At 47.0% G+C, this 24,126-nt stretch overlaps 1 protein-coding gene across 5 annotated transcripts in view; it reads left to right on the top strand.

The window, feature by feature from the left end:
* Positions 1 to 24,126, top strand: part of CDC45 (cell division cycle 45) — a 41,658-nt gene that overhangs the window by 7,515 nt on the left and 10,017 nt on the right. For all 5 annotated transcript variants that reach the window (XM_063662848.1, XM_063662847.1, XM_054469253.2 and 2 more), the window contains 8 exons: positions 7,829 to 7,884; positions 9,497 to 9,545; positions 10,916 to 10,977; positions 12,619 to 12,669; positions 18,899 to 19,018; positions 20,934 to 21,065; positions 21,314 to 21,412; positions 22,070 to 22,231. In XM_063662848.1, the coding sequence (XP_063518918.1) occupies positions 7,829 to 7,884; positions 9,497 to 9,545; positions 10,916 to 10,977; positions 12,619 to 12,669; positions 18,899 to 19,018; positions 20,934 to 21,065; positions 21,314 to 21,412; positions 22,070 to 22,231 (731 nt within the window). The remainder of the gene's footprint in view (positions 1 to 7,828; positions 7,885 to 9,496; positions 9,546 to 10,915; positions 10,978 to 12,618; positions 12,670 to 18,898; positions 19,019 to 20,933; positions 21,066 to 21,313; positions 21,413 to 22,069; positions 22,232 to 24,126) is intronic.

The following is a 24,126-nucleotide window of genomic DNA, read 5'->3' as shown; positions in this document are numbered from 1 at the left end:
TGGGAGGCTAGAGTGGGAGGATGCCTTGAGACCAGGAGGTTGGTTGAGGCTGCAGTGATCCATGATCACATCACTGCACTCCAGCCTGGGCAACAGAGCAGGACCTCATCTCTTAAAAAGAAAAGAATGAAATATTTTTATTAATAGGGGTGCACATTCAAAGAGGTTTAGAGACAATAGGTTATAAATAATTGTTTTAAAGAGTTCTGCTATAGGCTGGGCGTGGTGGCTCATGCCTGTAATCCCAGTGCTTTGGGAGGCCGAGGCGGGTGGATCACGAGGTCAGGAGATTGAGACCATCCTGCTAACACGGTGAAACCCCATCTCTACTAAAAATAAAAAAAATTTCCCGGGCATGGTGGCAGGCGCCTGTAGTCCCAGCTACTCAGGAGGCTGAGGCAGGAGGATGGTGTGAATCCAGGGAGCAGAGCTTGCAGTGAGCTGAGATCCACCACTGCACTCCAGCCTGGGCAACAGAGCAAGACAAAAAAAAAAAAGAGTTCTGCTATAAAGAAAAAGAAAAGAGGAGAAGAGGAGACATGGGGTCAAGAATCATTTTTGCTTGTCTTTTAAAGGTTGGATGTTAGAGCTGGACCCCAGCAAAGATGAGATTCTGCTATAAAAATAACCATAATTATACTTAATCTACAGGTTCTACAGGTGCTATAATATCATGGCTCAGGTCATGGGTTTCAAATTTTGTATCTGCTATACCAGCTTTGTGACTGTAGGCAAGTGACTTAACTTCTGTGTGCCATTGTAAAATAAGGAGAATAACTAGACTTAATTGTTTTGGTTCCTACTGATGTTTAACAAATTACTCCAGAACCTAGCAGCTTAAAACAACCTTTTCCTTATGCTCATGGATTCTGTAGGTTAGGAATTTGGGCAGAGCCCAGCGAGGATGACATCTTTTTGCTCTGTGATATCTGGGCCCTCAGGTGGGGACTCAATGGCTAAGAACTGGAGGCATGGCTCAGACACCTGCTGGGAATGCTCCAAACCAGGACTACTGAGCCAAGCATCTGCAGGGTCTCTCCGTTGAATGTGACTTCCTTACAACATGACTGCTCAGGCTTCCAGCATGAATATTCCAGTCACCCGCGTAGCCACTGCATGGCTCTCCCAACCAGCCTTGGAGTACCTCAGCATCCTGTAGCCACAAGGGAGGGGACAGGACCCCACCATGCATTGTGGCAGGGTCAAATAAATCTCAGGCTGTGGGAATTTTGTTACTTTATTGAGGCATAATGTCTACATAATTCACTAGGTGGTACAATCAATGAGATTTAACAAATGTATAAAGATGCAACCACCATCCCACCATGATAGAGAACAATTCCATTACCCGCAAAAAGTTTCCTCACCAGGACCATGGCTTTTTTTAAATTAAAGTTTTTCTTTTGAGATAATTGTAGATTCACATGTAGTTGTAAGAAGTAATATAGAGACCACTTTTATACTTTGCCCAGCTTCCCCCAATGGTAAAATCCTGTAGTATAATATCACGGTCAGGATGGGAGGCTGAGGCAGGCAGATTGCTTGAGCCCAGGAGTTGGAGACCAGTCTGGGAAACATGGCAAAACCCTGTCTCTACAAAAACTACAAAAATTAGCCAGGTGTGGTGGTTTACACCTATGGTCCCAGCTACTCGGGAGGCTGAGGTGGGAGAATCACCTGAGCCCAGTAAGTCGAGGCTGCAGTGAGCTGTGAGCACACAACTGCATTCCAGCCTGGGCAACAGTGTGAGACTATCTCTAAAGAAAAGAAAGTCTCCCAGCGACCATCGGGAGCGGGCCATGAGGACGATGGTGGTTTTGTTGAAGAGAAGCGGGGGAAGTGTGGGGAAAGGAAGGAGAGATCAGATTGTTGCTGTGTCTGTGTAGAAAGAGGTGGGCATAGGAGACTCCATCTTGGTCTGACTAGGAGAAATTCTTCTGCCTTGGGATGCTGTTGATCTATGGCCTTTCCCCCAGCCCCCTGCTCTCTGAAACATGTGCTGTGTCAACTCAGGGTTAAATGGATTAAGGGCGGTGCAAGATGTGCTTTGTTAAACAGATGCTCTTTAAGAGTCATCACCACTCCCTAATCTCAAGTACCCAGGGACACAAACACTGCAGAAGGCCTCAGGGACCTCTGCCTAGGAAAACCAGAGACCTTTGTTCATGTGTTTATCTCCTGACCTTCTCTCCACTATTGTCCTATGACCCTGCCATATCCCCCTCTCCGAGAAACACCCAAGAATGATCAATAAATATTTAATAATAAAAAAATAATAATAATAATGGAAACATTCAGCATTACAGAAAAAAAAAAAAAATGAGGAAAATGAGACTGAGACTGAACTACATGCTAAGGGCCCGAGAGCAAGTAAGTCCTTGCAAGTGAAAAACAGAATATCTAATTTAGGTCTATGTAATTCTAAAGATCATGCTTGAAAACCCTGTATTATTGTCTAAATTTCACGAAACTGTGAGGGACAGACCTTATTTTGATTTTATTAATAAGAAAACTGATGCTGAGAGGAACCAGAACTAAAATCTCTTGAACAATTCCCTTATTTTTCTATTATGTTATAAGCTTCCTCAAAACATGTATGGTTTGTAAGTTTGATGATACAAACCATACATGTAGAAACTGAATAAATTTTTTGTACTTTAAAAAATATAAGATTGTTGTTGAAACAAGCTAAAAAAAAAAAAAGAAAAGAAAGTCTCCTTTCTAAATTTATAAATCATGTGATTTTTCAGTTGGCACTCTAAAGGTTAGAAATTACTGTGAAAGTTCTGCCAGAAATTGAATATGTCTATTCCATTTATGCATTCAGAAACTGCCAAAATAACCCATGGGTATTGCTTTAAAAAAAAAAAAAAAGATACAGAACATTTCCATCGCTGTAAGGATCCCTCTGTTGCCCTTTTATAGCCACACCCACTTGTCTGCTGCCTGATAACCACTAGAGAGCTCCATTTCTGTAATTTCATTTCAACAATATTATGGAAATGGAAATGGAATTATACAGTATTTAGCCTTTTGGGATTGGCTTTTTTTCGCTCTGCATAATTCTTGGAGATTCATCCACGTTTGCTTGTATCAATAGCTCATTCCTTTTTTCGTCCATCAGCATTGTGCAGTTTTCAGTGTATAAATTTTCTGTTTTTGTTAGATTTATACCTACATAAAAACAAACAATTTTTATTATTTCTGCGTCCTAGCCATAAATACATGGACACCAAAATTTAAAATACAATATCATTTACAGTCAGTCAAAAAAATGCATAGTCTGCTGTTGTTGGGTAGAGTGTTTTAGAAATGTCACTTACATACTGAGAGTTGGTGGTGGCGTTCTGTTTGCTTGCTGCTTTTCTGGCTAGTAATACTTTCAACTCTTCAGAAAGGGACATTGAAGACCCCAACTCTGATTATAGATTTGTTTGTTTCTCCTTTCAGTTCTATCACTTTTTACTTCACGTATTTATAGCTCTCTTGTGCACACACATTTAGGATTGTGGTGTCCTTTTGGTGGATTGACCCTTGTATTCACGTAGTGTCCCACTCTGTCTCTGGTAATTTGCTTTGCTCTGAAGTGTGTTTTATCTGATATTAATACTGCCACTCCTGCTTTCCTTTGATTAATGTTTGCATGATATATCTTTTCACATTCTTTAGTTTCATTCTGCCTATATTGTTACATTTGCAGTAAATTTTTTAAAACAGCATACAGTTGGGTCATATTTTTAAATCATTTTTTAAAGCCATTCTCTATCTCTTAATTGATAAACTTAGCTCACTTACATTTATTTTAGTTATTGACATGTTAGGGCTTAAGTCTGACATTTTATTTTCTGTTTCCTGGTGTCTTGTTTTTTTAATTCTATTTTCTTTCTTTTTCTTTTTTCTTTCTTTATTTATTTATTTTGAGCTGCAGTTTCGCTCTTGTTGCCCAGGCTGGAATGCAGTGGCACCATCTTGGCTCACTGCGACCTCTGCCTCCCAGGTTCAAGCGATACTCCTGCCTCAGCCTCCCAAGTAGCTGGGACTACAGGCATGTGCCACCACGCCTGGCTAATTTTTTGTATTTTTAGTAGAGATGGGGTTTCACCTTGTTGGGCAGGCTGGCCTCAAACTCCTGACCTCAGGTGATCTGCCCACCTCAGCCTCCCAAAGTGCTGGGATTACAGCCACTGCGTCCAGACTGTTTTCTTTCTTTTTCTTTCCTCTATTATTTGTGAGTCTATCTCCCTGTACAGATTTTTTAGTGGTTGTTTCAGGTGATTACGTTACATATCCATAACTTATCATTATCACAGTCTACTGGTATCATCATTTTACCCCAGTTGAGTCACACGTAGAAACCTTACCTTTTTTTTTTTTTTCTTTTTTTTTGAGGTGGAGTCTCACTCTGTCACCTAAGCTGGTGTGCAGTGGCACAATCTCAGCTTACTACAACCTCCACCTCTCGGGTTCAAGCAGTACTCCTGCCTCAGCCTCCCGAATAGCTGGGACCCCAGGTGTGTGCCACTATGCCTGGCTAATTTTCGTATTTTTAGTAGAGATGGATTTCACTATGTTGGCCAGGTTTGTCTCAAACTCCTGACCTCAGGTGATCCACCTGCCTCAGCCTCCCAAAGTGCTGGAATTACAAGCATGAGCCACTGTGCCTGGCCTTGTCTTCTCTTAATGTCTTTTACTCTGCCCCATTTATAATATAATTTTCTTAAATATTTCCTCCACATATACAGTGTTATAATTTTTGCTTCAGTAATTAAGCATAATTACAAACTCAAGAGGATAAGTAAGGAAAGCCTATTGTATTTACCTCATTTTTGCTTGTTGTATTTGTTTCTTCCTTTCCAGTATTCTAAGGTTTCTTTTCCATTTCCTTTCTATTTAAGAGTCTCCTTTAACCGTTCCTTTGGGGGAGAGCTGCTGGAGATAAATTCCCTTAGTTTTCCATCTTTGAGAATTTCTTGATTTTTTTTTTTTTTTATTCCTAAAAGATACTTTTACTGGATGTAGAATTCTGGGTTAATACTTATTTTCTTTCAGCATTTGGAAAATACTGTGCCACTTACTCTGGCTGCCGTGATTTCTCATGAGAAATCCTCTGTCATTCAAGCTTTTTCCCTATCATGAAAGTCACATTTTTCTTTGGCTGTTTTTGAGATGTTTTGGTTTTGTTTGAGTGTTCAGAAGTTTAATTAGGATGTTAGGATGTGTCTTGGTGTGGATTTGTGTCTATCCTATTTGTTTCTCTTATTTTTTTGAGACAGAGTCTTGCCCTGTCGCCCAGGCTGGAATGCAGTGGCACGATCTCAGCTCACTGTAACCTCCACCTCCCATTACCCAGCTTCTTGAATCTGCAGGTTTATGTCTTTTTTTTTTTTGAGGCAGCATCTCACTCTGTCGCCCAGGCTGGAGGACCTGCAACCTCTGCCTCCCGGATTCAAGCAATTCTGCCTCAGCCTCCTGAGTAGTTGGGATTATAGGCATGTGCCACCATGCCTGGCTACTTTTTTTGTATTTTTAGTAGAGATGAGGTTTTTCCATGTTGGCCAGGCTGGTCTCAAACTCCTGGCCTCAAGCAATCTGCCTGCCTCGGCCTCCCAAAGTGTTGGGATTACAGGTGTGAACCACTACACCCAGCCAGCAGGTTTATGTCTTTTGCCAAATTTTCAGCCATTATTTCTTCAAGTGTGTTTTCAGTGCACCCTCTTTCTCCTCCTCCAGGGCACTGATGACGTGAATGTTAGCTCTTTTGTTGTAGCCCCACAAGTCCCAGAGGTTCTAGTTTTTTTGGTCTATTTTTTCTTGGTTGTTCAGACTGGGTAATTTCTGTCTTTCTGCCAGTTCACTAATTCTTCCCTCTGTCCCCTTCATTCTGCTCTCGAGCCTATTTGCTGAGTTAATATTCCAGTTGTATTTTTCAGTTCTAAACTTTCTTTATATATATATATTTTTTTTCTTTCTTTCTTTCTTTCTTAAACTTTGTTTAGAACACTTGTCTCTTTAGATCTCTTATTTCTTTGCTGAGGCTTCCTGGCTTTCATTTGTTTCAGTCGTTTGTCATTGCTCGTTGAAGCATTTTTATGATGGCTGCTTTAAAATCTTGGGCAGATAATTCTAACAACTCTGTCATGTTGGTGTTGGCATCGATGGGTTGTCTTTTTTCATTCATTTTGAGATCATCCTAGTTCTTGGTATGATGAGTGATTTTCAAATGAAACCAGGAGATTTTTGTATAATGTGATGAGATTTCGTGTCTTCTTTAAGTCCTCTGTTTTAGTTGGCTTTCTCTGACACGGCTCCGGCAAGGAGAGTAAGTGATGCCAGGTAGAGGTAAAAGATCAGGTTCCCCACCTGATGTCTATCACCTGGGGCAGTGAAGGTCCAGGCTTCCCACTTTGCTGCCTCTGATACCCTCCTAGCAGGGAGGGGAGGAATTTCTCATTACTGGAAGGTGGGGGTGGAAGTCTGGGTTCTCCCACCATTGGTTCTCCCACCCAGAGGTGGGGTATGGACTTGTCACTAGCCAGCAGGGGTTGCAGTCTCAGTTCTCTCCTTGGCCTCTCTGATACCACCAGACAGAGGGCTACAGCTTCGCATGGATGGGAACCTAGGCTCCCACTGGGCCTTTGCTGGGGTGGATATGGATGTTCTTGGTGGTGTTGGCTATTGCCTAAAAGCTTTCTGTCTTGGGAGGCTGCTCCTTCCCAGTCCATTGACTAGACAGAGCAGCTTTTGTGGGGTTTTTTGTTTTGTTTTGTTTTCTCGTCTGCACCTGTTGGTATTTCTAGGTTGCTGGCTTTTCAGCTCCAAGTCTGGCGTATATGAGCCAGAAGGAAAACTCAAGGAACACTGTGTTGTTCCTCATGTCCCAGAGTCCCTAACTGCTCTGCCTTCACCTCTACCTTTCAGAGTCTTACTTTGTGTTTTTTTGTTGTTGTTTGTATGTTTCTGAGGCAAAGTCTTGCTCTGTTACCCAGGCTGGAGTGCAGTGGCACAATCTTGGCTCAGTACTACCTCCACCTCCTGGGTTCAGGCAGTTCTCCTCCTCAGCCTCCCAACTAGCTGGGATTACAGGCATGTGCCACCACACCCGGCTAATTTTTGTATTTTAAGTAGAGACGGGGTTTTACCATGTTGGCCAGGCTGGTCTTTAACTCCTGACCTCATGTGATCCGCCCGCCTCTGTCTCCCAAAGTGCTGGGATTACAGGTGTGAGCCCCTGTGCCCAGCCTTACTTTGTTTATTTGATCTACGATGTTGAAGAGTTTTCGGTATATTTAATGAATGTATGGGGAAAAACATATCTACTCCATTTTCCCAGAAGCAGGAGTCTCGGGACCATGGATTTCTAAACCTACCACATTATTCCATGTCTTTGTTGTGAAGATTAAATGAGGTTGTGCCTGTAACATTAGAATACTTCCTAACACATGGTAGAATATAAGAAATGTTAGCTCTCATCCATCCTGATGTGGAAGCTGGTACAAAGTGGGCGTGAGCTTACCTTGGATCCCATAGTGCTGTGGGTGACAGCAACTAGGGTGGATGAACATAGTTTTGCCTGGAGCAGATGCTTGGGAAGCCCCTACTCTTTCTGCCCATGGTGTCTGGAGAGCTGGGAGCCAGAAGGGGTCGCGGCCATCCCTTGCCTCCATGCTTCTCTTCCATAGGAACAGACTGCGCTCGGGGCACTGCTGTGACCGTGTTCTGTCAGGTGTCTGGGCCTACTGACTTCTGCCAAACTGGAACCTTCTTGGGCTGTGGGGATAAATTCCTGGTGCATTTGCTCCACCTTTTGTTCTCTTTGTCCCTGTATCAGGAGATAGTGGAGCGAACCATGCGGAGGAGGCAGCGGCGAGAGTGGGAGGCCCGGAGGTGAGTCTGTGCTTCCAGCTGCTCCCAGCACCAGGAGCCCACTTGCCTGGAGGTCTGTAGTGCCACCCATACCTCTGACTTTTTGTCTCAGGATAATTCATTGAGTTTAGAACCTTTGGGCCAGTGGCTCTGGGAGTGAACCTGTGGCCGCTGCATTGGAGAAGAGCTCCAGGTTGTTCCCCGGTCCCATGAGTGACAGGACAGCCCCAAGGTCTCCCAGGTGCATGCCATCCATTAGAGACCATGGCCCTGGCTCTTTATTTTTATCAAGTTTTTCCAATGTAGATACTTTGATTTACAAATTATTTGTAAGAAGTGCTCTAAAATGAAAATATTGGAAAGGTTATTCTAGCTTGAAGTGAGCATGCAGCAGTGCCCTTGAGGTGGGTCCCGGGGGAAGCCCTTGCTGGATCTGTCATGGAATGTCTCCCAGGCCATCCAGCTGATGTTCCCTCTGTTTCAGCTGAGGGCATGCACTCCTGCCACTGCCACAGGAGGAAGGCTGCCCCATCGGATAAGGACAATGTAAGACAGGTGTGGTGGCTCATGCCTGTATTCCCAACACTTTGGGAGGCTCAGGCAGGAGAATCCAGGAGAGTTCAAGGCTGCAGTGAACTAGGATTGTGCCATTGCATTCCAGCCTGGGTGACAGAGATCCTAGAGACAGACAGCCTTGTCTCTAAAAACAAACCAAAAAAGGATAATATAAAACGATTTTAGGAAGCATAAGGAAAGGAAAGTGAAGATAATCCATAATCACACTGCCTAATTCAAAGAGATTCTGGGTTTGGATTTCTATTCCTGGGTTATACATACTTGTGCATATTTTACATGATATACATCTGATTTTGCATCTTTCTACTTAATATAACCATTTAAAATAGTTCTGAACAGGCTTTCTAAACAGCCTAGTACTTAATTGGCAATTTCCCTTCTTTTTGAAATGTAGGTTACTTCCAGTATTTTGCCATTATAAATAAGACTTCAGTGAATTACTTTGTGCACACAGCAACTTTTGTCTTGCTTTTTCCTTTGAATTGTAATTATGGGACAATTTCTCTGAATTGGAATTCTGAACTATACCACTTTACATCATACATTGCCACTGGCAGTTTGTTTTAATTTCCCAACGTTATACATATACATTCTGCTAAAGAGTCAATAAGTGGCTGGGTGTTGTGGCTCATGCCTATAATCCCAATACTTTGGGAAGCCAAGGTGGAAGGATTGCTTGAGCCCAGGAGTTTGAGACCAACCTGGACAACATAGTGAGACTTTGTCTCTATTAAAATTTTTTTTTTTAATTAGCTGAGTGTAGTGGCACATGCCTGTAGCCCCATCTACTTAGGAGGCTGAGTTAGGAGGATCACTTGAGCCCAGGATGTCAAGGCTGCTGTGAGCTGTGATCACACCACTGCACTTCAGCCTGGGAGACAGAGCAAGAACCTGTCTCAACAAAAAAGAAAAAACCAAGAGTCAATATGTGAAAACAAATAGTACCATGATTTAATTTGCATTTCACTGAATACTGTCAAGTTTAGCATTTTTCCAAAATATTTGGCTTCCTGTACTGCTACTTCCTGTTGAAGACCTGCATTTTATGTCATTACAGAAGAGACATCCTCTTTGACTACGAGCAGTATGAATATCATGGGACGTCGGTAAGTATGAATAGGTGGAACTCACTATAAAGTTCTGACTCCAGGGGTCACTGTCCTCAAATGTGAAGAAGAAACATAGATTTTAGAGCCACAAAAGCCTGGTTTGAATCTGAGCTCCATGTCTTCCCCCTGTGTGACCTTGGACAGGTATTGTAAGCTCTCTGAGCCTTAAACACCTCCTCCTCTGTAAAGAGAATAATCCTCATTTCAGAGGTAATTATTAAGATGGTCGTTTGCACCCAATAGGTGATCAAAGAAGAGCAGCGTTTATTTTTGTTCATCATCAAAAATACAGAATGAGTTTGTACCAGTCTCTGTGCGAGAAGATAAAACGCTATAGACTTACAGTGGCCCATCAGTGTGTGTCTTTTACAAAACAGAATTTAGTGTAGAAAACCTACTATGTCGATAGTGTTGAGCAGAGCTCAAGGCCTTAAGGAGCCCTAGAAAATAAGTTTCAATGAAACATCCTGTATTTAGTCTTAGAATTTAATACTGGGACCTTGAACTCTAAGCACTGTATTTCCAGTGTCCCTTTTATTGTCAAGGTTCCATTGTCCTTTGAAGGATCATCCTTTTGCTGTCTCTGCTCAGTCCTTGCAAATGGAAAATTCTAAGCAGTTGGTGGGGAGGGTGCTGATGCTCGCTTAGAGAAGATACCTCTCTCCGGATATATGGGGCCAGTTCCCTTGGAAATTCTCTCCCTGGAGGAAGCCCGCATCTCAAGGCAAAGGGGATCTTAGGGTCTTCTGGTCAGACACCAGTCTTCCTCAAGGTCTTTTACCAAATAGAGACCCTCTGCTTACGGGAGTTAAATGCTCCGATGTGGACAGCCCTGTTGGAAAGACCCTCCTCACAAGAGGTGCTGAGGCCTCTCCCTCTTTAATATTCAAATAATTGGACCCAGGGCTCTGCCTCACCTGGCCTTCCTGGGAATGTGTTTGAGGACGCCAGCCAAGCAGGAGGAGTGTGTGGATGCAGAGCCAGGCAAATGATGGGGTCTCCTGGCCTTCGGGATTCAGTGCCTGCCTTGGGCATCACTGAGGAACACAGGGAGATGCAAAGAGGCCCCAGCCAGTGCTGCACCTGGGCTACCCCACCAAGTGAATTCTTCCCTTGCTACAGGATAAAGTATACAGACAGTAATGATTTTAGCTAGCAAAGGAGTTACTTTCAGTCCTCCTCTTCTCAGTTCAGCGTGTACTCATCCCACATGTCGGGCTGGAATCCACCCACATGCCCTGGCCAGGCAGACCCTCCATCCGCAGGGGTTTGCCAGGGCCTTTCTGGCTCAAGTCCAGTCTGGCTGCATGGCCCAGCCCCAGCACGTGCCCCTCCCATGAGCCTTAGACTTCTCTGCTTCCTTACAGTCAGCCATGGTGATGTTTGAGCTGGCTTGGATGCTGTCCAAGGACCTGAATGACATGCTGTGGTACGTAGCCCGTGCGGCAGCTGTGTGGGAGTGTTTGTTGTCTTGGTCAGTGCCACATAAGCAGCTCTGTCCTCCCACAGGGAGGGCGCTTCCCTTGTCCCCACCAGGAGTGTCAGATGCAGCCCCTTTCTGGGAATGTGTGTGATTTTGGTCTTTTTCCTAACTGAAGCTCTGGGAGCTTCACACAAACATGGGACTTGGAGTGTCGGAGAATGCAGAGGAAGAGAATACAGTACAGCTTCACCCTCCCCACTCCTGCTGCTCAGCCTGTACTCAGTAAATTCAAGTGACAGGAGGAGTGTGAGGTTTGAAGGAGGCAGCCCTTGCAGTGGCTCACATCCTTAATCCTACGTCCATAATCCCAGTACTTTGGGAGGCCAAGACAGGAGCATCACTTGAGTGCAGGAGTTTGAGAGTAGCCTGGGCAATGAAGTGAAACCCGGTCTCAAAAAAAAAATTGGCTGGGCATGGTGGCTCACCCCTGTAATCCCAGCACTTTTGGAAGGTCAGGAATTCGAGACCAGCCTGGCCAACATGGTAAAACCCTGTCTCTACCAAAAATAGAAAAAAAAAATTAGCCGGGTGTGGTGGTGGGTGCCCATAATCCTAGCTACTCAGGAGGCTGAGGTAGGAGAATCTCTTGAATCCGGAAGGCAGAGATAGTGAGCCGAGACTGCGCCATTCCACTCCAGCTTGGGCGACAAGAATGAAACTCTGTCTCAAGAATTAGCCAAGTGTCGTAGTGTGTACCTGTAGTCCAAGCTACTCAGGAGGCTGAGGTAGGAAGATTTCCTGAACCCAGAAGTTCAGGGCTGCAATGAGCTACAATTGTGCCATCGTACTCCAGCCTGGGTGACAGAGCGAGATGCGTCTGCAGAAAAGGAGGCAGCTCTTGCTAGGCATCCTTGCAGTCCTGGCACACGGTGACAAAACCATCCGTGTAGGAAGAACCATCCCTCCTCTGAGTCTGCTGTGCGGGCTGCACCTGGCATGACAGCATAGTGGGCTCACTCTTGCCGTGGGCTGGCCATCATGCTGGGGAAGCCAGGCCTTGCCTGGGTTTCAGGTAAAAGATGAGCCTGAAGATGGGAGCCTTGAAGGCTCACCAGAGGCCTAAACACTGCTACTCTACATCCTGCTACTTTAAGCTGCAGGATGAGTAGATGTGAACACAACTAGGGCCCCCTGTGCTGGGGGCATGTGACATGAGGGGCTCAGAGAGACGAAGTGATGCCAGGGTCACCAACAGCTCAGCACAGGCCTCTGCCATGATACTGCATCAACTCCACTCCGAGTGTTGGGGTCAGGAGTGCAGGACAAGAGCAGAGCGTGGCCTGGGAGTGGGCAGGAGTGCTGGCTCCTGTTATAGCTACCATGGCTGTCCTGGGAGGTTTTCCTCCTCTGAGTACCTAAAGCTCCCACAGTGGCAGACACTGCACTGTGAGGCCCCAGTTACTCTTCTAACCTCTCCACCTCAAGAAGAGAGGCCACCTGACTGAGGCAAGCCAGGGTCTGGCCCCACTGGTAAGACATTCCCCAGAGTGCTGAGCTTGGGCCCGTTCCATCATCTCACTCCATCCCCCAGGCCTCATTGAGCCCAGGTGGGCTATAGGCCGGCTCCACTGCCTTCTCTTCCTCCAGGTGGGCCATCGTTGGACTGACGGACCAGTGGGTGCAAGACAAGATCACTCAGTAAGGACACACTCCCTTGCCTTTCAGGGTCAGCCCTGTGCTGTGGCCAGGTGCACAGCCTGACCATAGCGACTAAGTTTTTAGCAGGGTCCCTGTAGGGTCCTATTGAGAAATGAGGGCTGGCCCTCCTCCTTGGGCCCACGCATTTGTCACTGAGGAAGGGCTAACTGAGTACCCGCCGAGTGACTGTGGCCTTGTGTGGCCTCTTCATCTGGCAGGTAGAGCCAGCCTCCCCAGTTCTCTCCCAGTGCCCTGCTTGTGCTGGGTGCTACCGGCAGGGCCAGGCTTAGAGGCAGGTGCTGAGGTGTGGCCCTTGCAGTAGGTGGGGGGCTGGGGGAAGACAACACAGGAGCAGGTTGGGGGCAGGATGAGAGCCCCTAGTGAGGACCCTGAGTATCTTACCAAGCAGTAGGGGTTTGACCCCAAAGGTAAGGGGAAGGCTCCAGAGGATTTTAAGGGGTCTGGTGTGAAGCAGAACCCCTTTTGCCCTCAGTGGTGGGCTCCCCATCTGATAGACTGACGGTGAGCTGCAAGGCTGCCTCAGAATGCAGATGCTGCAGGGCGAAGTAGGGGTTGGCTTCTTCTTTCATTCCTGCTAATGCACGAAGTGGCCCATCCTTCTCTAGTGGCCATCAGGCAGAATCTCTTAGGGATTGGCATGGACCTAGACCCCAACATGCTGGTCCTCTTCTAGGGGACCCATGTAGATGTCCCCAAGCTGTCACCTGGCACAGCCCTAGGCACAGCCTCCAATTGGGTGCTGGTCTCCTCATGCAGTTTGAATAGGCCCCATGCCACTATTTCCTGCCTCCCCAGCCCTGCCCCTGTCTGGATCCTGCAATAAGGCCCACAAGGCAGGAGAAGCCCAAGTTTCAGGCCTGGAGCTACTGCCTGGACAGGTCACCTTGGCACAGCCCACTGCCCTGTTGGGCCTGAGTCCTTTCCTGTGTTAAGAGTAGCATGGAATTTGTGCACAGATAATGTAGGGGCTAGAAACACCATGGTGCATGCACTGATAGGCACTGTTCCTGGTCTGTAGCAGTCTCTCAGGTGAGGCCCCCATGGTCACTGTCCTGGTTGGTGGCCCTTTGGAACCCAGAGTGGGGTCTTCCTGCTCTCATTGTGCTCAGTGGCACTTCCTGTACAGGATCTGTACCTGAAACTGTCCCTATAAACTTTACAAAATTAATGAGGGCAGGGGGAGGGGAGAAATGAAAATGAACCCAGCTCGCAGCACATCAGCATCAGTCACTAGGTCGGCGTGCTCTCTGACTGCTTCCTCATAGCTGCTTGGTGTCTTATTGCCTCCGAAACATGTAGACCCTGTCACAAGATTGTAGTTCCCCTAACTGCTCCGTAGATCACAACTTGAACCTTAGGAAACGCTGTTTTCCCTTTGAGGTATTTCTTTGGGTCCCACATACTGTTGGAGCTACTGACTTAGCTGCTCCGAAGGACCCCACGAGGAGCTGACTAAACCAAGAGTGCAGTTTGTACACCCTGATGACTTCATCCCCCTTGCCCCACCAATCAACTATCCCAATTTTCCAGCCCTCCACAGTCTCCCTAAAAGCCCCAGCCCAGAACTCCTTAGGGAGATGGATTGAAGGTCTCCTCCCATCTCCTTACTCGGTGCCCTGCCATCATGAAACTCTTCCTCTGCTGCAAACTCTGCTGTCTCAGTGTAACAGGTCTGTTACTGCACAGCAGACATATGGACCTCCTGGTCCTATAACATTTTGGAGGCCGGGCGTGATGGCTCACCCCTGTAATCCCAGCACTTTGGGAGGCAGAGGTGAGTGGATCACCTGAGGTCAGGAGTTCAAGACCAGCCTGGCCAATATGGTGAAACACCGTCTCTACTAAAAATAGAAAAATTAGCTAAGCATGATGGCACACACCTGTACTGTAGTCCCAGCTACTTGGGAGGGTGAGACAGAGGAATCGCTTGAACCCAGGAGGCAGAGGCTGCAGCGAGCCGAGATTGTGCCACTGCATTCCAGTTTGGGCAACAGAACAAGACTCCGTCTCAAAAAAAACCAAACCAAAACAAACAAAAAATTATGGCGAGCCTACCTGAAGCCCCTTATGGTTATTTGCCTGCGGCTAGGTGCCCCTTCGCTGTTCGGTGGGCAGGACCCAGAGACAAGCCCAAGTGGCCACTGGGCTCCATTGAAATATGGGCTGTTGCTGGTGCCCTGCCTGTTGACGGAGCAGTGTCAGCCTTCGGTGCATGAACTGCTCGCAGCAAAGACAGTTTCTGGTTTTGAAAGGCATTAGGAAAGTTTTCTCCATGCAACCGGCACCCCTTTCTCTTCTGATTTGCTGGCCTCCTTGGAGGTCTTGTGGCCTCCTCAGAATCTTGTGGCATATTATAACCCTTTCTTAACTGGGAATGACCCAGACACCCAACAAGCATCTAAAATAATTTTAGGATTTTAAGCTACATAGAACGTTTGCCTACAAGCATTCATACAATTTACATTTCATGCATTTTTTAAGTTTGCCTGGATTACTTATGAAAACTGAAATATTAGACAAAACTAGTCATCATTTCAAATTATTTTATTGTTAACCTTTTTTTTTTTGAAATGGGGTCTTGCTCTGTCTTACAGGCTGGTGTGCGTTGGCATGAATGTAACTCACTGCAGTTTTGACCTCCTGGGATCAAGCAATCCTACCACCTTAGCCTCCCATGTAGCTGGGACTACAGGCGTGTGTCACCATACCTGGCTAATTTTTTTGATTTTTTTGTAGAGATGGGGTCTTACTTTGTTGCCCAGGCTGGTCTCAAACTCCTAGGCTCAAGCAGTCCTCCCTCCTCAGCTTCCCAAAGTGCTGGGATTACAGATGTGAGTTGCCACTGCCACGCCTGGCCTTCTTAATCATTTTTATAGCCTGGGACCATCAGATGTTCACCTAAGAACCTTAAAGTTAAATGCATGTGTATTTTTGCTGACAACTCAGAAGATTCAGCTGTTATCATTAAACCAACAATATTCATCTTATTTGTCAAAAAATCATACAAAGATCATTCTGGTTTTGGTTAGTTTTATAGTCTTAAAACCTTTTATGCAAAGTCTTGACACCCTAAATATCCAGTAGAGACAAATATAAAATCGTTCAGTCAGTAAACTCAGAAAAAAGATGTATGCTGATTGTTTTGAAGACGTTTCTATTTTTATTTTACCAATAATTTTAAAGCCAGCTTATTTACTAGAGATCATTTAAGTCACATGAAGTTGAAAAATATTTGAACTTATTTACTTTGTTTATGAGCACTCATTTATTTATAAGCCAATTTGGTACCATGTAGACACAACATATAACACAACACGTACATACATCTAAATTTATTCTAACCCACATACACACACATACAAAGGTACAGCTTTTACTGCAGAACTCTACCCATGAGACAGCAGTACAAACTCACCAGTTTATAAAAGAGGGCTGGATCCAAATTATTTCTGACAAAATTGGAACCATTCACATAAATAAACTTTGTTTATCCCAATAGGTAATTCAGTGAAGGCTGTGAACTAAAATTTTGAATAAAGCAGTTTCTATAGCAGTTTGATTTTAGAAACTTACCCTTTCTTTTTTTCTCCAGTTTCAAGTTTTCAATGATTACATTTTAGCTATAACTGGTTGAGCTGTATAAGCAAAACAAAATCTCCAAGTAGCTCTGAATGAGTGATACCATAAACAATGAGTCTTATCTCAATACCAGTAGCTTAATAATACCAGGTTCAAAGCAGACAGAAAAGAGACAGGGGTGATGGCTCATGCCTGTAATCCCAGCACTTTGTAGGGTGTGGGAGGATTGCAGGAATCCAACCTAGGTAACATAGAACCCCTCTCTATAAAAAGAAAAAAAAATCAGCTAATCAGCTGGGCATGGTGGTGCATGCCTGTGGTCCCAGCTACTTGGGAGGCTGAAGTGGGAAGATTACTTGAACCCGGGAGTTCAAAGCTGCAGTGAGCTATGATTGTGCCACTATCCTCCAGCCTGGGCAACAGAGTGAGACCCTGTTTTAAAAAAAGAAAGCAGGCAGAAACTTTCTCATAGTTTTTCCACAGGAATTTCTTCTTTTAGTGGGTAAGTTACCCACTGCACTAACCTGATGAAGATGTACGTCTCTTGTCTTCCCAATTTCACAAGATGCAGCCCAGTGCCCAGCTTGGAGTAACCAAATCAATATTTCTTATTCCAGCTGAGACGATATACACACAACAAAAATGCAGACACTAATCATTCCACTCCGCGCCCAGATTTGACGTGGCGAGGCTCACACTTGCCCCTGTCAGCCCCCAGCACCTTTGATCTACTCAAAGTTGGGAGGAATTACCTCCAACCAGGAGTTCAGCGGGTGGTCTCTGGGCAACATGAAAAAGTATATTGTCAACCTGAGTTAGGCCTGCTGAGCTGCTGCTAGCAATTCCTTCAGGGATCCCTTTCACAAACATAAACATACATAACAAGACAAAGACAAACCAAAGGCCTTCTGAAATCAAGTTCCAAATTTCAGAAGTCAAGAGGATTTCTCCCAAGCAGTGCTCTTTGGTCTCCTTCCAATGCAGAGGAAGTCCCCTCAAATGAAGCCCTTCCTATTACTAGGGAGGGTCGACAAGACCTCAGAAGAGGCCTCGAGACTTCAGAGGGAGCCACAAAACCTTTGAAGAGGCCACAGGACCTCCAAAGAGGCCAGCAAATCAGAGGAAAAAGGGGTGCTGGTTGCATGGAGAAAACTTACCTAAGATGCCTTTCAAAACCAGAAACTTGCTTTGCTGCAAGCAGTCTATGCACCAGAGGTTGACATTGCCCTGTCAACAAGCAGGGCACGGGGGGCAGCCCATAGTTCAATGGAATCCAGTGGCCGCTTGGGCTTTGGGCTTGTCTCTGGGTCCTTCCCACTGAACAGCAAAGGCGCACCAAGCCACTGGCAAGCAAATGCCCACAAAAGGCTCGAGGCTAGACTCACCATAATGTGTTATAGGACCAGCAGGTTTGTATGCCTGCTGTGTAGTAACAGACTTGTTACACTGAGACAGCAGAGTTTCATGATTGCAGAGTTTCATGATTGCAGGGCACCGAGTGAGAAGATGGGAGGAGACCCTCAAATCCATCTCCTTGAGGAGTTCTGGGCTGGGCTTTTTTTGTTTTGTTTGTTTGTTTGTTTTTGAGACGGAGTTTTGCTCTTGTTGCCCAAGCTGCAGTGCAATGGCGCTATCTCGGCTCATTGCAACCTCCGCCTCCCAGATTCAAGTGATTCTCCTGCCTCACCCTCCCAAGTAGCTAGGATTACCAGTATGCACCACCACGCCCGGCTAATTTTGTATTTGTAGTAGAGACGGGGTTTCTCCATGTTTGTCAGGCTGGTCTCAAATTCCTGCCCTCAGGTGATCTGCCCACCTCGGCCTCCCAAAGTGCTAGGATTACAGGTATGAGCCACTGTGCCCAGCCTGGGCTGGGGCCTTTAAGGGGACTGGAGGGTGAGGGGCTGGAAAATTGGGATAGTTGATTGGTGGGGCAAGGGGGATGAAATCATCAGGGTGTACAAACTGCACTCTTGGTTTAGTCAGCTCCTCGTGGGGTCCTTCGGAGCATCTGAGTCAGTAGCTCCATCAGTATACAGGACCCAAAGGAATATCTCAAAGGGAAAACAGCATTTCCTAAGGTTCAAGTTGTGATCTACGGAGCAGTTAGGGGAACTACAATCTTGTGACAGGGTCTACATGTTTCGGAGGCAATAGACACCACGCAGCTATGAGGAAACAGTCAGAGAGCACACCGACCTAGTGACCGATGCTGATGTGCTGCGAGCGGGGCTCATTTTCATTTCTTTCCTCCCCCTGCCCTCATTAATTTTGTAAAGTTTATAGGGAACATTTCACCCACTCTGCTGTGGATCCCTGTCACTTACGGAGTCTTTCATCTTGGCTGTGTGGGCTGTGGCCTCTGCGGTGCCCATTCTCAGGAGATGTGAGACCCATGAGGACCGGAGGTGGGCAAGGCTAGAGACCACACCCCCCTGCTCCATCCAATCATGTTTTCCTGGGCGCTTGGTTTCTATGCAGGCTGCATGTCCTTAGTGCCTGCATGGGAACAGCTCCTGTGGTGAGCAGGCCCCTGAGGAAGGCCTTGAGCGGGAATGGAGCCTAGGCTCAGGCTGCCTGGTAAGAGCTGGAGGGAACCAGCCGAGGCTTGTGCTGCTTTTTTTTCCAGAATGAAATACGTGACTGATGTTGGTGTCCTGCAGCGCCACGTTTCCCGCCACAACCACCGGAATGAGGATGAGGAGAACACCCTCTCCGTGGACTGCACACGGATCTCCTTTGAGTATGAGTATCCTTGTGGCCCAGCCTGAGGGGCACAGGCAGCACCCCCACCTCCAGGGTTCTGCTCAGCGGGCCTTGTTTGCTTTGTCACCCTCTGTGGGTTCTGGCCACATCCCCAGGAGGGAAAGCAGGTGGGGCAGGAAGTTTTGGGGGAAGGGGCTGTGGTGTGCTACCCCAGCTCATCTGTGTGGCTTTGGCTTCTAAATGCCAGAGCTGAGTTTGGAAGTATCACGCTTCTCCAGCACATCCCTGTAAAGTGCTTATTGTGGGCCTGGCTCTGGACATGGTAGCAATGCTGGCAGTGGTTCTTGCAGTCAGGAAAGAAGGGAGCTGCCATGTGATCACACAGGGTGATGTGTCTTTGAGAAGCACATGGGACATTGGTGGAGTGCTCAGGAAAGACGATGGGGAGACCACATCTCACACAGTCTCAGCCACACTCAGTGTGGCAGCTGCTGTACTGAGCACGGAGGGGCTGGGGGACTGGCTGGGGTCAGGTGTCAGGAGGCCAGAGCAAGCCTTGTGAGCCAAGGGCAGCGGGAGGCTGTGGAGTGACCAGAGTTTGAGTCAGGGTTTTTAAAACGTCCCTTGGCTGCCCAGTAGAGGTAGGTTGGGGGCAAGGAGATGGTCACTGCTTTCCAAGGCCACACAATAGTGGCTCGGCCCAGACTGCAGCAGTGGCTGTGAGCAGTCAGATAGCATGATGTCAGGGATGGAGCTGCCCTGTCTCTGCACTGTGATGGCTGGGAAGGAGGAAGAGTGAGTGTGGACACGTCAGTAGTCAGGTGGCCATCAGAGCCTGGGGAGCGGGGTGGAGCTGGCTGAACTCCTGGGGAGGGGAGCCGTTGTGCACAGGAGCCGGTCCCATCATGTGCATGGCAGGGTGGGCTCACTTACCCAGGGACCATGGGAGTGTGTGACTGAGACAGGAAGGAGGGAGTCAGGGAGCTGAGGACGCCGGGGCTTGAGGAAGCTGCTGGAGTGTTGGCATGGAGCATGGTGGTCTGAAGGCCTGGGAGTCCCCAGGAGTTGGGAGGGGCAGTGGTGGGAACTGAGCATGCCGAGGAAGCAGGCAGGACTAGGCTCTCATCTTGTAGAGGGGAAATCCACCGTGGGGGACAGTCCACACTCACAGCTGCGCTCACGGTGCCAGGGGCAGTGATGGATATGTTTAAGAAAAGGGCTGAGGAGGTCGGGCGCAGTGGCTCATGCCTGTAATCCCAGCACTGTGGGAGGCCAAGGCGAGTGGATCACGAGGTCAGGAGATCGAGACCAGCCTGGCTAACACGGTGAAACCTCGTCTCTAGGAAAAATACAAAAAATTAGCCAGGTGTGGTGGCGGGCGCCTATAGTCCCAGCTATTCGGCAGGCTGAGGCAGGAGAATGGCGTGAACCCAGAAGGTGGAGCTTGCAGCGAGCCAAGATCGCGCCACTGCACTCCAGCCTGGGCGACAGAGCGAGACTCCGTCTCAAAAAAAAAGGGCTGAGGATGGGGGCGCTTTGTGGATGGGGTCCCAATGGAGGGCTCTCCAGAGGAATGGGTTGTAGGGAGGGCTGGGCTAGGTGGAGCAGGAGGTGCAGGACAACAAGCTGGTGATGCCCAGCGTCCTACGTCATGTGTGGCCATGACTGCTCCATGTGACCACAGCACCTGGACTCTGCAGACCCCTATGCTCCAGATTCTCTGCCTGTCAGACAGGGATGGCGGTCTATGCCTGTCACTTCACAGGCTCTGTATGGGTCAGCTTAAGCTAAGAAGGTCAAAGGGCTCCAGGTCACCCTTGGGATACCTGGTTTTGCAGGCAGGCCTGGTGAGGAAGGGCCCTGCCATCAGAGTGGTCCACCTGCTGGAGTTACGAGAGTGGGGCTGTGTGCTCAGGGCGGCCAGTGGGTGCTTGCATGCTCCTTGACTGCAGGCCCAGCCTCCGCCTGGCGCTCTACCAGCACTGGTCCCTCCATGACAGCCTGTGCAACACCAGCTATACTGCAGCCAGGTTCAAGCTGTGGTCTGTGCACGGACAGAAGCGGCTCCAGGAGTTCCTTGCAGACATGGGGTGAGTGACTGCCTGGGCCTCTGCAGCGCCAGCCCTGGCCACCCCCAAGGGAAAAGCCCCTCTGCTTTGTTGTGACCAACTTAGTTATAAAATGCAGCCTGTTCTGCCATAAGCTCCTTGCCCTAGATCCCAGAATATCCTCCGAATGCTGGTGCGCGGACATCCTTGCTTGCCCTTGGTTTGGGTTTCTTTCCACCCTGTCGGTGCGTGGTGACCTCACTCATGTAGCTTGGGCTTGCTCTTTCCAGTCTTCCCCTGAAGCAGGTGAAGCAGAAGTTCCAGGCCATGGACATCTCCTTGAAGGAGAATTTGCGGGAAATGATTGAAGAGTCTGCAAATAAATTTGGGTAAACATATTTTTCTGAATTTAGCTTCATTACATCCAGATTCATTAAAGTGAAGGGTTCTACTTTAACTGTGCTCCTAAAATAATGCAAAAAAAAACAATGTGCTCCTAAAATAATGCAAAAAAAACAACAACCCAAGAATGTACAAATGAGTGTTGTCTGAGTCTGGCCATTCCTGAAGTCTTGAGTTCTTTTTGGGTTAAAAATAGGACTTCTTCAAGCTTGTGAGGATCCTAGGATCCTTGGATCCTAGGGCTGCTGTGGGACCTGTGAGGTCGACCCCAGTCTGTTTCACTGGAGACAGCAAATGGGCCACAGGGCCAGGTTCAGATGAACTCTGCCCGACCAAGTCCATGGGCACTCCTGGAGGCCCCTGGCTTCTCCCACCCCAGTCAGCTGGCATGCTAAGGTGTGGGAGAGGACCCCACACACCCCCTAAGCCAGCCATAAAGCTGTTGACAAGAAGGCACCCGGCCACTCTGGGCTGCAGGGCTGGTATGTCTGGACGTTCTGACCTGCCTTATCCTCTGAGCAGCATGGCTGTTCTGGAAGCATTGGCTTGGGCCTGTGAGGGACATTAGCACATCTGTTGGCCTGCCTGGCAGTGAGAGCTTGCCCACAATTTGAGGGTGACAGTTGTGTTTGCTCCCATGACAGGATGAAGGACATGCGCGTGCAGACTTTCAGCATTCATTTTGGGTTCAAGCACAAGTTCCTGGCCAGCGACGTGGTCTTTGCCACCATGTCTTTGATGGAGAGCCCTGAGAAGGATGGCTCAGGGACAGATCACTTCATCCAGGCTCTGGACAGCCTCTCCAGGTAGCAGGAGGGCTGTGGGTTTGCCTCATGGGGCCACCACTGTTTCTCACACTGCCCAGGGAGGTCAGTTACGGGGACCCCAGGGCTGTGGGAGTGACTGTGTCCTGCAGAAACTGCTTGGGTGAACTGGAATCACAGTGCCAGTGTGGCATGCACCTGACACATTACCTGCCCCACTTCAGTATTTGTCACTTTCTCTTGAGTCTTTTTTGGCTTTTTTTTCTTTTTGATTTTTAAAATTTTCTCTTTTTTTACCTTTTGTATCTCTTAACAAAAGGCATTATTTGTTATGTATATTCGTTCTTGTGTTTAATCTTATAGTTGTCATTTCTCAATTTTTTAATTTTCCAATTCTTTCTTATCTCACTTCCTGAGATGTCCTATATTTTTCCATGTCTTTTTGCTTGTTTTGAAATGGAATGTGACAATTTGTGTCTTTTTTTTAGCATGTCTGTCTAGTGTCAGACTAAAGACATCAGAGAAAAATATCTCCAAATGCGTTGAATTTATTTGGGAATTAGAAAAGAGGATTATAGTGTCTGCGATGCACAGCTATGGCAAGCCAAATATGCATCCAAAGAGAGGAGGCTAAGGGGAAGCTTTTATTGGCAAAAGGAGAAGTTCACGTAAGCTAGCTTGGAAACAATTCATTGGTTTCAGAGACTCAAAGCCAGAGTTGGCGTCAGTTCATTGGTGAAGATGCATTACTGGGCAAGTGTTATATTTTAAGAGCATCTTATCTGAATTGTTGCAGTCCTAAAGAAGGGATTTCTTGTGGGGTTATTTAGAAAGTCTTTGAGTCTTTATTCCAGACATGCAAGCAGGAGCTCTCCTTGGTGCTTTCCCAGCTTTAATTTGTTTGGGCCTGACAAAAAGTGATTTCATCCTGGGATCTGCAACTTTCACATTAGTGTACTTTCATTGTCCAGAGAGGTGTTATTGTGTCCCTTATTCTCTTTTTTTCTAATAGTGACTTTGAGGGGATTTGACTTTGCTACTTCTCTCGTGCTCTTTATAAATTTCATTTCCCTGACTTTTTAGGAGGAGGAGGCATGATTCAGACAGCTTTTCTGGCTTCACAGAGCTGCCACTTCTGTTGCTTTTGTGCAGTGGTAAAGATGCATATGTATATATGGGGGCCTGCTTTCTGGGATTTCCTGGTTCTGCTCCCAAACACACTTTTTTTCCACCGCTTTATTGAGATACAATTTGCATGCCATACAAATCACCCATTTAAAGTGTACAATGTGATGGCTTTTATTTATTTTATTTTTATTTTTTTAGAGACAGGGTCTCGCTCTGTTGCCCAGGCTGGAATGCAGTGGCATCATAGCTCACAGCAGCCTTGACCTCCCAGTCTCAAGCAATCTTCCTACCTCAGCCTCTTGAGTAGCTGGGACGACAGGTGCATGCCACCACGCCTTGCTAATTTTTAAAATTTTTGTAAAGATGTGGTATCACTATGTGGACCACACTAGTCTCAAATTCCTAGGCTCAAGCAATCCTTTCACCTCAGCCTCCCAAAGTGCTGGGAGGAGCAGGCATGAGCCACTGTGCCCAGCCTGCAATGACTTTTAGTAGGTTGCAGTTAGGTTTTGCAAGGTTGTGCAGTAATCACCACTATCTAATTTTAGAGCATTTTCATTGCCCCAGAGAGATCCTCCCAGCCTCTGGCAACCACCAATCTCCCTTTTGTCTTTATGAATTGGCTGTTCTGAGCATTTCATACAAATGGGATCATATAAGATAATGGTTTTCTGTGACTGGGTTCTTCACTTAGCATCATATTTGCAAGGCTCATCTATATTGTAGGATATATGGGGATTATATGTCTTTTCCCCTGTCCGCCACCTGAGACAGAGTCTCACTCTCACCCAGGCTGTAGTCCAGTGGCA

Source organism: Pongo pygmaeus, chromosome 23 (assembly GCF_028885625.2).
Source record: "Pongo pygmaeus isolate AG05252 chromosome 23, NHGRI_mPonPyg2-v2.0_pri, whole genome shotgun sequence".
Taxonomy (NCBI): domain Eukaryota; kingdom Metazoa; phylum Chordata; class Mammalia; order Primates; family Hominidae; genus Pongo; species Pongo pygmaeus.
Note: the sequence above shows the minus strand (reverse complement) of the source record. Positions and strands in the feature narration are given on the sequence as shown.